General features: G+C 44.0%; 2 protein-coding genes across 2 annotated transcripts in view; one reads left to right on the top strand and one right to left on the bottom strand.

The window, feature by feature from the left end:
* SMYD4 (SET and MYND domain containing 4) lies at positions 1-6,696 on the bottom strand. The gene is made up of 10 exons (XM_074595459.1): positions 6,555-6,696; positions 6,326-6,473; positions 6,109-6,198; positions 3,838-4,990; positions 3,356-3,538; positions 2,887-3,053; positions 2,068-2,200; positions 1,509-1,625; positions 1,027-1,150; positions 1-312 (listed from the first exon to the last, which is right to left on the bottom strand). Exons 1-10 carry the CDS (start codon positions 6,683-6,685, stop codon positions 162-164), a joined length of 2,397 nt encoding a protein of 798 aa, XP_074451560.1. The 5' UTR covers positions 6,686-6,696; the 3' UTR covers positions 1-161.
* Positions 6,695-16,515, top strand: part of RPA1 (replication protein A1) — a 23,480-nt gene continuing 13,659 nt past the window's right edge. The window contains exons 1-8 of the mRNA XM_074595460.1: positions 6,695-6,896; positions 7,191-7,238; positions 7,557-7,635; positions 8,181-8,289; positions 9,108-9,196; positions 13,782-13,868; positions 15,020-15,152; positions 16,144-16,246. Of these exons, the coding sequence (XP_074451561.1) occupies positions 6,864-6,896; positions 7,191-7,238; positions 7,557-7,635; positions 8,181-8,289; positions 9,108-9,196; positions 13,782-13,868; positions 15,020-15,152; positions 16,144-16,246 (681 nt within the window). The 5' untranslated portion in view covers positions 6,695-6,863. The remainder of the gene's footprint in view (positions 6,897-7,190; positions 7,239-7,556; positions 7,636-8,180; positions 8,290-9,107; positions 9,197-13,781; positions 13,869-15,019; positions 15,153-16,143; positions 16,247-16,515) is intronic.

A 16,515-nucleotide genomic window follows, 5' to 3' on the forward strand; every position in this document is an offset into this window, starting at 1 on the left:
TTAGAATTGGTCATTTTATTTACATCAGTCTCACTAAAAAGCATTTCAGATTTCATTCAAGTTGTTACACATGATCTTCCAGCTTGTACTACATGACTACCTTACCACATGAAACTTAGCTTTGATGAATGATCACATTGCAGCTTCCTTTGACTGGGAAATTAAGTCCTCTGAAGGATGCTTCTGGGAAGCTCTAACAGACAGGCCTTCATCTCTTGTAGTTCCTGGATCTGAGTACTCTGAGGACCACAGTGCACTGACAAAATCTTCTCTGCTCTTTGAATTGTGCTCAGAGCTTCAGAAACTGCAAATCTGAAATTGGAAAAGAATAAGAACAGAGTATACAACATACTTAATTCAGCTCCCTTGACTTCCAGAACCTTCAACCCCTCCCCAACAAAACCCTAACCCTGTTCATGGGTACAGATCCTACCCTCCACTGCCTTTCAGCGCCAGGCAAACAGCGTGCGCTTCAGCTGCAAAGGGATGATGGGGGGGAAAAGGTAAGGAGATGGACAAAAACTTAAAACATTCTTTGAACATAGGTACCCACCACTTCCATCACTGCAGCTCCTGCTAAAACTCATTCAGTTAAGGGGGGGTGTTGTTAGATTTGCAGAAGCAGTCAGGGGATTTGCTTGCCAAGAGGGACAAAATAGAGCAAGAGGATTTTATTTCCTCCTTTGAAAAAATGTCAGTAACATTATACAACTGACGTATAAACACCAAGGGTGACTAGTTGTCAAAATAAAGCAATGGGACAGGGAATAAACGGAGCTAGGGAGAAGAAAAGAACAGACAGGCACAAAGCAGAGTAATGGGTCCAAAGAGAGTCATGAGGTAAAAGTGAACCCCAGTGGGGTTAATGAACTTGCACTTGAGTAAGGGCCAACTTTTGTAGCTGTGCCAGACTGCCCAGGGTCCTGCGAGACACCCTGCAAGGTGCCAAAGACCACCTGCCATGGTATCACATCAGCCACACAGAAGTGGTGGCAGGGAAGGGACAGAGAATGAAAGCAAATTTACCCATTGAAGAGAATTTGTGCCAGCTTGAAAAGTTCATGACCTATTTCTACACTTGATGGCCCGTGATGCGCTTCCACAATCTCAATACTTCTCTTCAGGTGTCTGGCTGCTTCCTGCCACTTCCCTGATGGAAAAAACCAAAAAAAACCAAAAAATGAGTCACGAAGAAATACTTTCTAGAGCTACTGCCACCCAAAGAATTTGACAGCACTATGCAAAACAAGATGAACTATATCCACAGCATTCTTGGGAGGCTGCTGACCTCAGAACCAGGACAGAGAATCTACAAGAACATGAGATCACATTACTGTTCCCTGGCTGCTGGGAACGCAGTTTTGGCTAAAGCAGTCTTTCTGAGCGCCCTGCTGTCAAAACTAGACAAATACAGTCAGAGAAAAGTGAAAGGCCTAGTCAGGGAAAAGGCTAGTCATGTTAAATTCAAAGTTCACAAAACTAAAGATAACGAGAAGACAATGCCATACCAAGAGTAGCATAGACCTGTGCCAGGTGATCCTCCATCTCTCCCATCAGCAAATGCTTTGGAGACAAGAAGTTTCCAGCATCCGTCTGACACTTCAGGAGCATTTTGATAGCCTGATCTATAGCAAAACAGGGTATAAAGTTCATCCTGCTGGCCAGTCTCCAGCTTTCCATGATCCATGAAATAAAATCAGTCCAATCTCATCTTTGCATCTTACACAGCTCGATTTGGATTCAGTTAGGATTCAACATCGACTTCATCTGCAACCCTGCTTATTCTAACGCAGTGTTGGCCAGACTCACTCCAGGAAAGCAAGGCCTAGGAACGCGTAACTCCAATGTTACCCTGAGTTCTTTTAGTTAGTATGGAACAACGTGTGACTTAGATTAACACGCGGATCAGGGGTATAAAAAAACCTAAAGCTCAAGTCCCCAGAGACACCAGGCTGCATGCCAGGAAACCCCAACTGCATAAGCAACAGTGCCATCTCATGGCTAGAACTACGACTCCCGATGTGCACTCATTACCTGCTGACCTTAAAGCAGAAAGCTGGGCCTTACCTGCCTTCCTGTCTTTCAGCAGTTCTAATGCTTTCTTGATTTGCTGCTGAAGGTCCTGTAAACGGCGTGACAAGCTCTCTCTGCTGACTGAGATTGCACAAGCTTCATTTGAACAACAAAGCACATCTTCTCCCTGTAGAAATCATCCCTGTGATCATTCCTGCTCACTCAAAGCTTACTTTCCACCTCTGTTACCTCTATATCATGTTACAGATACGCTAAATTGTTTAATGAGTGCAACCGAGAAACTAAGTGGCTTGCTCGTAAATTGCTATTAGCTTATTTGATTTTATAAGAAACTTCCAGGAATATCTATGACTATGTGAGCTATAGATTAGGCCACAGCAGGGTCGCGTAGCACACAACTAATGTTCATACAAGATTCATGCTATGTTGACGTCTCCTCATCTAACCCATGGTACCTGCTGTTTTCATGTACATCCTGTGAACTGCAGAGAGCGTGACTCTCGCTACGTATAGCCCCTGTAAGCACACTTTCTATTCTAGACTTCAGGCCTCCATTTTCTTTCCTAAATATCCCCCTTCCCCCAGTCTGATATTCTAAGGTTCCCTCAGCAAGTTCAAAGGAATTTTAACTTGATACTAAAGGCAATTTTTTTCCCTATAATAGTGGAAGACTGACATACAAGGACATTACAAGGAAGCTGCTAAGAACAGTGAGATACACTCTTGACTCGACAGGGGGTTTTGCCTTCTGAGCAGAGGTGATGGACTCAGGTCTTTAACTCTTGAATTTCCCAGAGACCAAAACGTTACACATCCCGGTAAGTTATACAACCATAACTACGGAAGAACTACCTGCATTGAAGCACGGCAGCTAGGACACAGGAATGAGTTTCTCATGGACACCACGCTCTTGACGTCAGACTTTAACTCATCGAGGCATGCCTGACAGCGGCACTTAAAGAAATACTGACTGAGAAGCTGTTGCCTCTCAGCAACCCTCATTCTGCATCGGTGAGGCCCTGCAAAGGGATGGCAAGGGTAGAAATCACTGAACAGGCACAGTTCTTAACATCAGATTAAACCTGTCTTTGTTACAATTGAGACTAGATATATCATCCTTTGGAGAGGACTGGAGACTGAAAACGTAAGAGTGGGCTCAGGAGATAAACTCTTGCTTTGATATCTTTGATTAAGGCTTATACAAAAAGAAAGACTCTAGCAACATTATACTGGGAATTATGATATTAATAGCAATTAGTTAGCACGCCAAGTAGAGGTGAAATGATGTCTGTACCTTGAGACAAACAGAGTTAATACTTACCGTAGCAATGGAAAATCTCTTGGCCGCTTGGGATTGGCTGTGATGCCCTGACAGTGGCAGCTGTCCCACTAAATGACACGCTGATATTGGGACAGCACGAATGGTTCAGAAGGCTAAGGACAGGAAAGAAGGCTGTCGCCAGGCGTACAGGCTTCTTATTTACAACAGCACCATCTCCGGACCCTAAAGACAAACAAGCAGGTTGAGAACAAATGCTCAGTAACCCACGCAACTTATGCAACGGGCACTGTGACCATTTGCAGATAGCAGTAGAAAGGTTTCTGGTACATTGCTGTGATAAATAATAGCTAAATACTCTCTACATGTGCACCAAAGAACAGGCCAGCATGGGAGAGGCCATTAAATTTTAAGCAAGTCATTCCTATCTGCAACAGGAGCTTTTTACAACTGATAATTCAATCTCTTCACACAAGCTAGATAAGCAAGGACAAGAGAGAAGTGCTTAAAAGGTTTTAACTTACCCGACTCCTGCATTACAGTGATCGCTTGTGCGTTACATTGCAGCTGCAACACATGCCTCAGCATCGCTTCTCCCATAATCTTTAGCTCTGGAGACAACTCACCCAATGTTTTTTCACATATCTCTGGTTTGGAGCACTTCTCAGATGATTCCCGATTCAAAACAGCAGCCTCTAGACCAGCTTCTTGCAGTTGTTTGCATATAGCAACTACACTCAGCACGCAAAGGAACTTATGTTCAGGGCTGTGCTTCTCAGCATGTGGCAGAAGGTTGAAGACAGCTTGGTAAGAACTCTGGTACTGACCATTGTCATTACAACCAGGGATACCTCTGGTACCAGTTCTTGTATCTGGTGCCTCATTGGGACGTTCACATCTTGCCTCAGGGTTATGAAGGTCCTTGTCATTATCACGGGACCCTTCCACCAGCCTGCTAACCTCTGCAAAACCCGCCAGCAGAACAGTCCTCAAGGCAACATGGCAGAAGACCCCTAATGTGAGAAGCAGGGCTCCCAAGGAACACTCTGTCCTGTGGTACTGCTCCCATGCCACGTCTGCACAGTTTTGGCTGCAGTATTTTGCATAACTGCACCCATGACAAGGCACTGAGGCTAAGAGCTGCACAAGACAACGGTGGCAATAAAGATCTGCGTTAGTGACTCGAGTATCCCATGCTGTTTCATCACTGTCCTGCAGAAGAACGCTCTCCCCTGGGCAGAGCACGCTTACAAAGGCCTCCTCTTTCAGCAGGTTCTGTCCCGGATGGATGTCCTGGATGGCCACCAAATGACGTCCTCTCTCTATATCAAAATTCAAGCTCAAAGATGAAGATGCACCTGAAATACTGTCATTCTCTTCCCAGATCTCTGACTTTCTTTGAATGTCACCACATGCTTCTCGTGCAGGCTCTGGACAGCTCTCTTTCTCACGTATTTTAGTCTTCAGTTGACTTAACTTTTTTAGCAGTGTCTGGTGTGCAGCACTAGTCATGATCCCATCCATAGCAATTTTATTCTCCACCACGCTGAGGGTGTTTGCTGCATCCTGTAACCTCCCCAAACACAGCAGACATTCAGCCTTCCGCAGCAAGACCTTGGGCAGCAGCCTGTCTGGATAGCCATGACTTTCAGCTCTAGCAATATCTTCCAAGCAAACCTAGAAACAAAGACAAGGCCTTTTAAATGTACTTGAATGAGCCAGCAACATGCCCTTGTAGCCAAGGAGACCAATGGTATCCTGGGATGTGTTAAGAAAAGCGTCACCAGTAGGTTGAGGGAGGTCATCCTCCCGCTCTGCTCTGCCCTGGTGAGGCCACATCTGGAGCACTGTGTCCAGTTCTGGGCTCCCCAGTTCAAGAATCCCAAGGAACTACTGGAGAGAGTCCAGCAGAGGGCTATGAAGATGATCAAGGGACTGGAGCATCAATCTTATGAGGAAAGGCTGAGAGACCTGGGTCTATTTAGCCTGGAGGAGACTGAGAGGGGATCTCATCAATGCTTATCAATATCTAAAGGGCAGGTAGCATGAGGACGGGGCTGGACTCTTTTCAGTGGTGCCTGGCAACAGGACAAGGGGCAACGGGCACAAACTGGAACACAGGAAATTCCATCTGAACATGAAGGAAAACTTCTAAGGGTGCCAGAGCACTGGAACACGCTGCCCAAGAGAGGTGGTGGAGTCTCCTTCTCTGGAGATACTCAAAACCCACCTGGATGCATTCCTGTCCAACCTGCTCTGGGTGACCCTGCTTTGGCAGGGGAGTTGGTAGATAATCTCTAGAGGTCCTTTCCAACCCCGACCATTCTGTGATTCTGCAAAAACTAGCTGAAACTCATGCTCTTTTATTCCATCCAAGATGCAGAATATTTTAATAAAACTATGTCAATCAGGAAATTCCAGGTGCACGGCCAATCTGTTGGCCAAATAAAGCCTTCTGACGCAGAAGAAGGAAAGCAGGAACCCTTCAGAAAATTTACACAACAATGGATGCTCTGAGCACAGCATCGGAGGCACATCTGATCTATGGTCTCCTGTTCTAACAGCCAAATACCTGTTATTGTGGGGTTTGCAGAAGCACCCTGTGTGCGAACATTGCACGATAACACCTCAGACGGTGCTTGGGCTTTTCCTTGCCCCAGTCCCCAGCTCCTGCTACACGGGAGGCCTCAGGCCACCCTCTGGGTGTGCAGACTGGCTCGGGGGGCACCCAAGACCCCCGGAGAGAAGGGGACGGACCGTGTTGCTGTGGGTCCCGCTGCCCCACCACCGCTTACCTCAAAGCGTCCGAGGTGGAAGAGGGCAGCAGAGCGGTTGGCGAAGCAGACAGACACCTCAGGGCTGCCGGGGAGCTCATGGGACGCCGCCTGCAGAGACGGGAGAGCTACGGAGTCCCTCACCGAGATCCTCTCAGGGCCACAGCCCCCGGGATCCCCTCACGCTGGGCCCCACCAGCCCCCTCACCGTGAGGGGCCGCCCCCCATAGCCGCCTACCTGCGAGTAGAGCCTCACGGCGGCACCGTACTGGCGGCGGCCGAACAGCCGGTTTCCCTCCTCCCGGTAGAAGCGAGCGGCCGCCGGTTCCTTACCCGCGGGCGCCCGGCGGCACAACCGCCGCAGAGCCACCACCTCCGCGTCGGGCCTGCGGGACACGGGGCTCAGATCGGCGCCCCGCCCCGCCCCACTCCGCTCCGCCCCGCTCCCAACCCCGCCCGCCGCTCACCGGAGGAGGCCGCAGCCCAAGCGCAGCGTGTCGTGGAGCGACGCCGCTGCCAAGTGCTCCCGCAGCGCCGGCTCCAGCGCGGCCCAGCGCCGGGCGACACACAGCCGCCACTCCTCCACTGGCAGCGCCATCACCAGTACCTCACGATGGCAGCGCCCAGCAGCACTTCCGCCGTACGGGCACAGGGCAGCCAATAGGAAGCGCCGTACTGCCGTGTGACGTAAAGGCGCGCCGGAAGGAGGGGGCACGGCTCTGGGCGGCGGGAGGATTTGGCGGCAGCGGCGGAGCGCGGCGGGTAGACGCAGCATCATGAGCGTGCAGCTGAGTGAGGGCGCCATCGCGGTGAGGGGCCCGGGCACCGCAGGACGGGGCTGGGGTCGGCCCTGAGCGGGGAGTGAAGCCTGGGTCGGGCCTGGGTCCGGGAAGAAGGGGTCTGGGCACGCACCCGGTCCTGAGGGGCGGGAGAAGGCCCGGAGCTGGGCCTGGGCCCGGGAGGCGGGGAGGGCCCTAGCTGCGGTGGCGGCCGTTCCGCTGTCTTTGGCCGTTCTGTGCCAATTGCGCCTCAGCAGCGGGTGTTGAAACGTTCCTGAGGGAGGTGGTGGCACCCCTGTGAGAATCTCTTGTTCTTTTTTCCAGGCGATAATGCAGGGGGAGTGCGTCTCCAAGCCCGTGCTGCAGGTCATCGTGAGTACTCCCCGTTACCTCCTGTGTCCCCGCTAGTGACTGCGCGCGCTTCCGCGCAGGCTTCAGAGTGCAGCCGGACTTCCTCTGAAGGAGGCCAGCGAGGCTGATGTACTCGTAATTTCGTTTTACGTGACTTGGGCTACGCTGTTGATGTCAATGCTCAAAAAAAAAAATAAAAAATCTGAGTAGCTAGGTCATTTGCCAACAACATGTCCTGGTTTGAGGGCCAGTCTAACCCAAACCATGACACAACGTCACTTTATGTTTTTGAAGAATTTCTGAACAAATGAGAACTAATAATGTGTTGTTTCCACCTAGAATACACGGGCTATTGCTACAGGAAATGGGCCACCCCGTTACCGAGTGTTGATGAGTGATGGAGTTAACACGCTCTCCTGTGAGTATGACAAGCTGTAGTGAGATTTTTATAAGTATGGAGAAGCTAATGGTGCTAAAGTTTCAGGTCTAGTGTTTAGGTGTATAGTGATGAAATGAGTATTGAAGGAGAATGTGGCATACGCAGGAACCACAGGCCCTGAAGTGTACGACTGCATTTTAACATGGACAAAAGTTCTCTTCTGGAATTTTCTTTGTGAGCTTTAAGCATTTAATTCGCTACAGGGTGTAGTGAAAATATAGAAACCTATATATGTTTTTGTAACTGATTTTAAAGTAACTTAGCTTAATCTTTCTCTGACTTCTTTGATATACAATCATTCCAGCTGTTACTGCTCTCTGGTTTGGGGACTGAATACAGTATAGTTTATGCTCAGTTTTGATGACTTGTTAGTGGTTACACTGTTTCCTATGTATTAACTAACTGAGCAAGCTGTAGATCTTATGCAACACTAGACTGGCTGGAAAAGTTGTGGCCAGCCACGGCAGCCCCTTTTAAGGCTAGTGTGTGTTAATTATGTCAGTGTTTTAATTCTGTTTCTGCAGCATTCATGTTGGCAACGCAGCTGAACTCTCTGGTGGAAGAGGAACGCTTATCAGCCCAGTGTATTTGCCAGGTTAACAGATTCATTGTCAACAGCCTGAAAGATGGAAGGTATATATGTTTCTCAAAGTACGGTTCTACAGAAAGGCAGCTGCATTGTCCTTAGTGACAAGCAAGATGCTCTGTCTTTTGTGGCTAAGCAGAGGCCAAATGCTTTCGATTGGGATTCTCTGAAAATACTCAGTTTCCAGGGTGCAGGAGGGAAAGTACACAGCACAAGCAGTAGCAGAAAAAAAAAATATTACAGAACCTGACTGCAGTGGGTTCAGATTTGTCTAGTGCAGTGATTTAGTAATTTAAATTTTCCAATTGGAATACTATAAATTGTACAAAGCTTCATTAAAATTCACTTAAAATTATCTGCTGTGGAAAAGAAGCAGCGAAGACTTCTTGTTACTTAGGTGTTGTGGAACCTGGTCTTTCTTTTATGAAAATTTGAGAGAAGGGAGGTAGGATGCTGCAAAATGAGTAGGGAACTGAGCGAAGCGATTATAGAAAAACTATGCATATGTCTAGGAGAAAATAAACTGAGGTTCATAATCTTTTTATTCAGCATTTTTGTGGAGGGAGGCAGGGAATATATTCTCTCTTGTAAAAGTATCAAAACCATGCCAGAATTTAAAACAGTGTGTTGTTTTAAGTCATTTTTGTGTGCCCATTCAGCCTGCCATCGGCTGTCCTTGATGCAATGTGATACTGTTTCAAGCTTACTCGTACCTCATGAGGGGCTTGACAGTGGAGAGCTTTTGTCTTCCAGATCCCTTGTCCAAAGAATCGCCCCCTAATGGTTGGCTGCAAAGGATATTCAGAGTCTGACAGACTTGCGTAGGGAGTGAAAGTTTTTATTGCTGTCTATTCTGTGTTTGTAGGAGAGTGGTTATACTGATGGATTTAAATGTTCTGAAAACTGCTGATAAGGTTGGTGGGAATATTGGCAATCCAGTGCCATACAATGAAGGTGAGTGTTCTCTGTAAACAAATACCTTTCTCAACAGACTGTCTGTTATGATAGCCTTTCAGCTGTCTGTTTCTTTCACTTAAAAAGCAGCAGTCAGACATACTCAGCTTTCTTATGCCTGGAACAGTGACATCCAGATCTTAAAAATCCTTTCTATTTGTGGAATACAAAATGGCTTTTGCTTATATTTTAATAAACTCTGTACCATGACTGAAGCTTCAGGCTCTACGTGGTGTTGGGTAGTATCTATACCTTATGACAACATCGACAGATTTTTATTGTGCATTAGTGGTCTCTACCTAGAGTTCCAGTAAGTACGCGGAAGCTATTCTATGTCTCTTCATAATGAGTAACCAAATAGATTAGTATTTCTTCTGTCTGGAAAGAAAACAGCAGGAGGAAGATGTAATAATGATCTGTGAAACTATGAGATGGTATGGAGGGGATGAATAAAGAATGATGGATCTCTCTCTCTCTTCTACATTCACTTGATGCTCTTTAGTTCTCATATTGCCAGGTAGTGGTTATAAAACAAAGGCTCTACCTCACCCCCAAACAGTGCATAGTTAAATTATGGAACTTGTTGAGGTAGGTGCCAAAAATTGGCACAGGTTCAAAAAGCAATTAGACATGAAAATCCATTAAAGGCTGTTAAACATAACAATACATCCTCTGCACGAATGTTAGGTTCAGGAAGCACTAAAACTTAGATTGCTCAAAGTACATAGATGAGAGACCGGTATGAAAACACGGCTGGCATACAGACTTCCCTAAGCACCCGTTCCTACCCTGCCGTCTGAAAAATGATGGTGCGCTGAGTGGACTTTAATCTGACCTGCCATGAATCTCTTGGTTTTTATTATGTTGCGTAAGTAATTGTTCTTAATTTTCATGTGCTGAGCTTACAGTTCTCAGGCTAACGTTTTTTTGAATTAATATATTTTCCCCCCCTGAGATACGTTCAAGTGTATGTTCTGTTCTTCCAGTTCTCATCTTTAAAAAAGACAGAGGATAATAAGCACTTAAAATATTTGAACAGCTCTGTTGTTGATGTATGTACAGATAATGGCTGAAATTTAATAGCAAATAGCTCTTCTTGAATTATTTTTTTTCCTCGTGGAAGTGAGTTAATATATTTTTATTACTAAGGGACCCCACGCTAGTGGCAACAATTTTCTGTAAGATATTTTGGACAAACGGGGGTGGTAGGTACACTGCCATTCTGCTTAAAAATCTACTTTGCTAATCGAAGTAGAAATTAGACTTTGTTGCAAAGGCAAAGACATCTTTCTTCATTAACTTTTCTTTTTCCTAGGGAATTAGAGGGGCGTTTGTTAAATGAGCCTAAAGAATCCTTTGTTCCTTTGATAGTTACTTAGCTAATTGCTGTTTAAAAAATGTGTTGACATCTCAGATTTTATGGTTTGATCCCACAGTTGCTGTAGAGACCAAGATTTTCAGAATAGCTATTGAGCAGACTGTTTTGTGTCTTTCTCTCATTCCCCTTGCTTGTGTGACACAAGAGCTTGTGAACTATCATGTTTTTCAGTTGTCATATTGTTGCTTAGAAACGACTGGGAATGTGGTATCTTGCAGAACTGAGCTGAAAATATACCTTTAAGAGTATAAATTTTGGTAAAATTACCATGACTTTGATTGAAGTTGTGTTCTTCATTTGGGATTACTAAAGTACTCGGCAATGAAGTTTTCAAATCTTAAATGCTTTTGGAGATGTCACAGGTCTCTGATTGTAGTAAGTGTGGCCTTGCACTAGGTAGTTAGGAGATGTCAAATTTGATCCGATGTGTATTTCATTTTAACACTGGTGTTATTCTCTAGACTTCATACCCTTTTATTTGGTATTAAATAAGGTTTCAGTTACAGAAGACGGTAATAGTTTAGATGAGGTAAGCTTAACCCAGCTTTTCTGCTCTGCGAGGCTGCCTGATTTGTCATGAAGGCCTTGATAAAATGGCAGAGGTGTACTTCAAGGTGCAAATTCTTTAAGTTCCTGTGTATATTGAGAGTTCATATTTTTGAGGAACACTCAGCTAATGCAGAATGAGTATCTAAGAGCACTTTGTGGTTTTCATGGGGAAAAAAAAAGTTCAAATATTTCAAAAAGAATGATTAGTCCTACTTTTGGTCTTCCTTGAAATACAGACCTCAAATTGCTACATCTAGGATTAAGGAATATTCTTTCCCAGACTGTAATACCCCAGTAGGATCTGGGGAGTGAGAAGCTGACTTTTGGCCACTTTATGCTTGAGCAGTAGGTGGTTAATCTGTCTAACAAGGAAGCTGGAGACACAATCTTCTTAATACATATCATAAAAACTTTTCAGGCAGCACTTCATAATAGTATTGAAAATTAAGATTGAACAGTTTAGTTCTTGTTGAAAACTAGATGGTAACGTTATTACTGTCATTAATCTCATTCAGATTACTCTGATGCTGGACTTTCTTCTTACTATGACAATTACTTGCTACTTAAGTTTAACTTCTGTCATTAATCTTTTAGCATTGAAACGTTTGTATACTTATACATTCACATCAACTCTTTCTTCTTCCCTTCCCACCATTGCCTTTTGCTGTGCATTCCTTCAAAGTGTGTTTTCTCTCCTCTTCTTCCTCCCCCCGTGCTGCCTCTCAGTTCTGGGACAGGTCTTCTGTCGCCATGGCACTGTAGCGGTAGGCTAGCTTTGGCCAAAGGTCTTGGGTTTGACTAACCCAGTATATATAGCAGAGATGCGATCAGGTATTCTAAGTGTTTTTTCAACTTCTGCTAATAAAAACTAACTGTGGAAGCCAGGCAGAGGAATAAATTTTCTGAGCACCCTAAGTGATCTGTAAGCTACCAGCCACCAAAAATCATAGTTTAGGATTCCCTAGACTCTAGAAGAGAGAAAATTGGAGAGATATTTCTGCCACTTCTGTACTGAGCACATGCATAGATGTGTTAATATAGTTTTAATCTATTGAGAAACACCAGGCTATGGGTAGGCAACCATTAAAACATGATTTCCTGTTTCATAATACACAGGTCTTCTAATTTATGTGGTGGCTTTTATTTGGTTTTTAGTGTGTGGTTTTGTTGTTTTGAGTTTTTTGAATTTAAAAATCCTAGGGAAAACCCATGTAGAACAAAAGTAGCCAGGAAGTCTTTTGCTGTTCCATATGCACGTTCCTGTTCTTGAATATTCTCTTCCTGCCCAGACATATTTTTTTCTCTTAACACGTTTTGGTGTGGGGTCTTTTTCTCCTCTTAGACAAAATGAATTTGAGGTGTTGAGCACTGACCCTAACTGGGTCCTCCAAGTACCAGAGGCAGCTGAGCAGGGTGAAATCTGGCTTCTCCATCTAGCGGATTCTGCAGTAAATACACATCGCTGTTTGACGTCACCCTGTTGCTAGGGAGACTGCTGTCACCAGTTCACCGATGTGACTACTGCGGCAAGTTAGAGGAGCAGATTGGTTTTTGTGCAAGGACCTTATTTTGGGTTAAAACTAATTAGACAGTTCCCTCTGTAGACTATAGAACATCAAGCAACGCTACATCAGGGCCTCCTTGTGTTGCTTCTGCTCCTTTACCTGACTTCTGTGCCATCCTTCCTTGCCATTCTCTTCTGGGATTCTCTGCTTTTGTTCCTCGTGATGCTTATGGGCTTGCTCTGCCCGTATTTTCCACTTCCTTTGACTGTCTTTCTTGTCATACCCCAAATCGGGGGGGGGTTGCCCGCTCAGGCCTAGGGCTTCTTGCAAACTGATGGCTTAAAGAGTTAGTTGCATCTAAAAAGAGGAAAAGGTTGGGTATTTTCTCATCTGGAGGCAAAATATGATAGGACAATTATTCTATAGAGGAATTCAAATTTTTGAACTGTGGATGAGTCTTTCAATGTACTGTTTCTCTAGATACGTCATTCAGCTCTTTCTCTTGTAATTGGTTGTTGCTATAAGGCCAGTAAAAGTCCTGGAATAAAAAAGAAAATGCACAATATGTACTTTCTATGGCATCACTTTTCTCCCTATGCAGTACACTGCTGTGTCCCAAGAGAGTCCCTGGTGAATGCTGAAATGATGACTCCATCACCCCCACATTAAATATTTTGGAAATAAAATATAACATAGCAGGTGTTTTCTTACTCTTGTGTTAACTTCAGGTTTGGCTTTACCCAGTGGGTTTTTGGCCTTTTTTGAGTTTTAAGAGGGAATTCTCCTGTAGTTCTTACCTTAACTGTTAGGTAGTAGCAGAAACTACCTGTCAGAGCAATAGAAGCCTATTAAAAACTGAGAAGTTGTCAAGATTACTTCAGTGCTGTCCTTTTAAATAACTGTCAACCCTGAAATCCTTCAAAGTAGAAAGCAGTTGCTTGAGGAAAGAGATCTGACTGAAATTCCTCCATAGTAATATTGTTCAACAGATAGCTTGCTACTGCTGTGTCTTATAACACCTGAATTTTAGCGTGTGTTCTCTGTGTTTTAAATTATTTTTTTCATGCAAGGCTTATTTCTAAAATGGCTTAAGGGTAGTTTTAATTACTGTGCTCCCTACTGTACCGTACATCTCTTTCCATTTGATTACCAGGGCAAGGGCAGCAACGTTCTTCAGCTCCAGCTGCAAATCCAGCACCCAGCAAACCGCAGCAACAAAATGGCAATTTGTCAGTAGCAGGTAAGAGTAATCCTGGGCGGGAATTCTGGTTTCCATTTTTGCAGTACAAAACTACAGCTTAGAATTAAACAGGATCCTTTCTATAACGGCGGTGCACGAGAAACACTACATTAAAGACTAATCCATAGCTTAAAAGGGTGAATTTTTTCAAGAGGCTACTGTATGCTTGGATTTAATAATTAAAAAAGGGGGAAAAAAAAAAAAGAAACCACTTCAACAAAGCATTGTGAACTGAACATCCCATCTGATGCAGTTTTGCATCCTTGAACCAGTGCTCTGTGGACACCCAGAGCTGACCAACAGGTGTGTTATCGGTGCTGAGATATTGAGGCCAAACAGTTTAGCTGGTACAGGACTGAAATAATTTTGATAGTACATCTATAAATGCATTTTTTTAACCAAGACTTTAAATAGTGAGATGCTGAAGAAGGCAGTCAATTTAAATGTCAGCCTGTAGACTCTTTTTTTTTTTTTTTAAAAGCAAGAGAGTTGTCAATGCCCTAGCTCTTGGTACTGCTTTAACCTGTCTGTATTCTTTACTCCAGTGTTTAAGAAATATTTTGAAATAGCAAAATTTTGACACTTGCTTACTGCAGCAGAAAACAAGCTCTTCCTTCCTGTACTTAAAGCCGATCATGAGCTCTACATTTATACATTAACAAGATTCAGTGTAGAATTAGCAGTATTGCTTTATGGCAGGAATTTACTTGATTGTGGGGTACCGTTCCTTAGTTGTTTGCCCAAATGGTTTAGATCTAAAGCTCGATGTGCCGTATTTTAGAGAATTTACTGCTAACTAGTTGTTTCCCACTTAGACCGTGCTTAAGTGATTGACTCGGGGCACATCTCCACTTCCAATGTAAGTGCTCTAAAGGTCTGAGAGTGCCTCTTCCGCAGCAGCTTGCAGCCTAGAAAATAATTGTGACCAAGAGCAGAAGTGATTTAACAAACTTTGGCCGCTCTGTGGTGCCCACACAGCACGGCAAATGGAACTTTAAGTGCCTACCCAGCGTTAAGTATAACCTTCTGCGCAGCTCCCCGTAGCGTGGTGGGAAAAGTTCTGCCTGACCTTGCACCACGAGTTGGTTTTAACCTGGCTCTTGTCTGCAAGGCTGCAATTCTGTATGCTTTGATGTGGTTTTTTTTGAAAGGTCCTGCTGCTCCGAAGTACCATGCTCCCTCAAACCAGTTCGGTAAAGCGAGTGCTCTGAGTGCGGTGAAGACACCAGGGGGATCGCAGGCCAAAGTAGTGCCGATTGCCAGCCTGAACCCATACCAATCTAAGTGAGTTTTCGTGGCTTGCCGGGGATTACTCAATGTCACAGGCATGAAGGAACAATAGCTTCTTTTTGCGTTCTCATGTATGAACCTCTGTCAAATCATTCTTTGAATTCTTTTGAGTTTATTGGTTAACTTCAAACAAACAAAACCAACGATAACAACAAAACCACCCCAAAGTAATGAACAACAAAAAAACCCTCTCCATAAAAACAACTGTATAGGTTTTGATTTGTTCTTTGTTTCTTGTTTTTGTTTTTTGGTGGTGTTTTTGTGGGTGGTTTTTTATTGTGTGGGGTGTTTTTTTGGTGGTGAGTTTTGTTTTTTTTTTTTTTTTTTTTTTTTTTTTAATTTCATCAACACTGACAATCTGAGATTTTGCCTTTGCATTGTCTTGGTGAAGCTACCCTGCTGAGCTTGATAGGTTTTTAATATTTTAGTTGAAAATCAATTGACTTCTCTTTTTTTCTTCAAGCAACCTTCTTTTTGGTAACTTAATGACAAAATAGCTCAGTAAGCTATTCACTTCGGCTACTGTTCTGTTGAAAAGCATGAGGATGTAATTATTTCGTGAATGACATTTTTAAGTTATGCAAACTGATTTGATTACCCAAGTTAAATGCGAATCCTATAATTGAAGCTCTTGAGTTCTAGCATGGCTTTTCAGAACAGGCAAACTGCTGTATGAGAAATGTACCCCAGAAGAGTAAAAGATTTGAGGCCTTGCGTCTGTGCAGAAGGATTGTTCGCTGCTATTATCGTACTAGATGCTTTATAGCTGGCTTTGTTGCTTTCTCTACAACTTTCTGCCTTTAATGGTGGAGGCCATTAAAATAGAAAGCAGCAGAAAAGCAGGTAGAGTTGCTGAGGTGCAGTGGAAAGATTCTGGCTTTTAAATAGTGACATTCCGGTTCCAAAGGTTTGTCAATTCAATCTCTTCTTCTTCTTCTTCAAAAAAAAAAAAGACTCAAACCGCTGATTTCTTGCACGATTTCAGGTGGACCATTTGTGCTCGTGTTACCCAAAAAGGCCAGATCCGCCAGTGGAGCAACTCCCGTGGTGAAGGAAAGCTCTTTTCTATAGAGCTAGTTGATGAAAGTGTAAGTGTCGTATATTGAGAGAAAGATAATGTATGCCAGATGCTGATGAATCCTTCATAAAGACAGAATAGAGGAAATAAAGTGTATTATAGGAAATGTTTTCTTATTACGACTGAAGCTCGTATTCCTGTATTCATTAAGTTGAGCATCAACGACCCAGTTTTCATCCAGAACGAAGTCTTAAATGTATGGCATTACTGATTATTTTTCATCAAAGTCTATAGTGTGTGACTAAATTTTTGCTGCTTCAAAATATAGTCGTTTATGGA

Source organism: Larus michahellis, chromosome 7 (genome assembly GCF_964199755.1).
Source record: "Larus michahellis chromosome 7, bLarMic1.1, whole genome shotgun sequence".
Lineage (NCBI taxonomy): Eukaryota > Metazoa > Chordata > Aves > Charadriiformes > Laridae > Larus > Larus michahellis.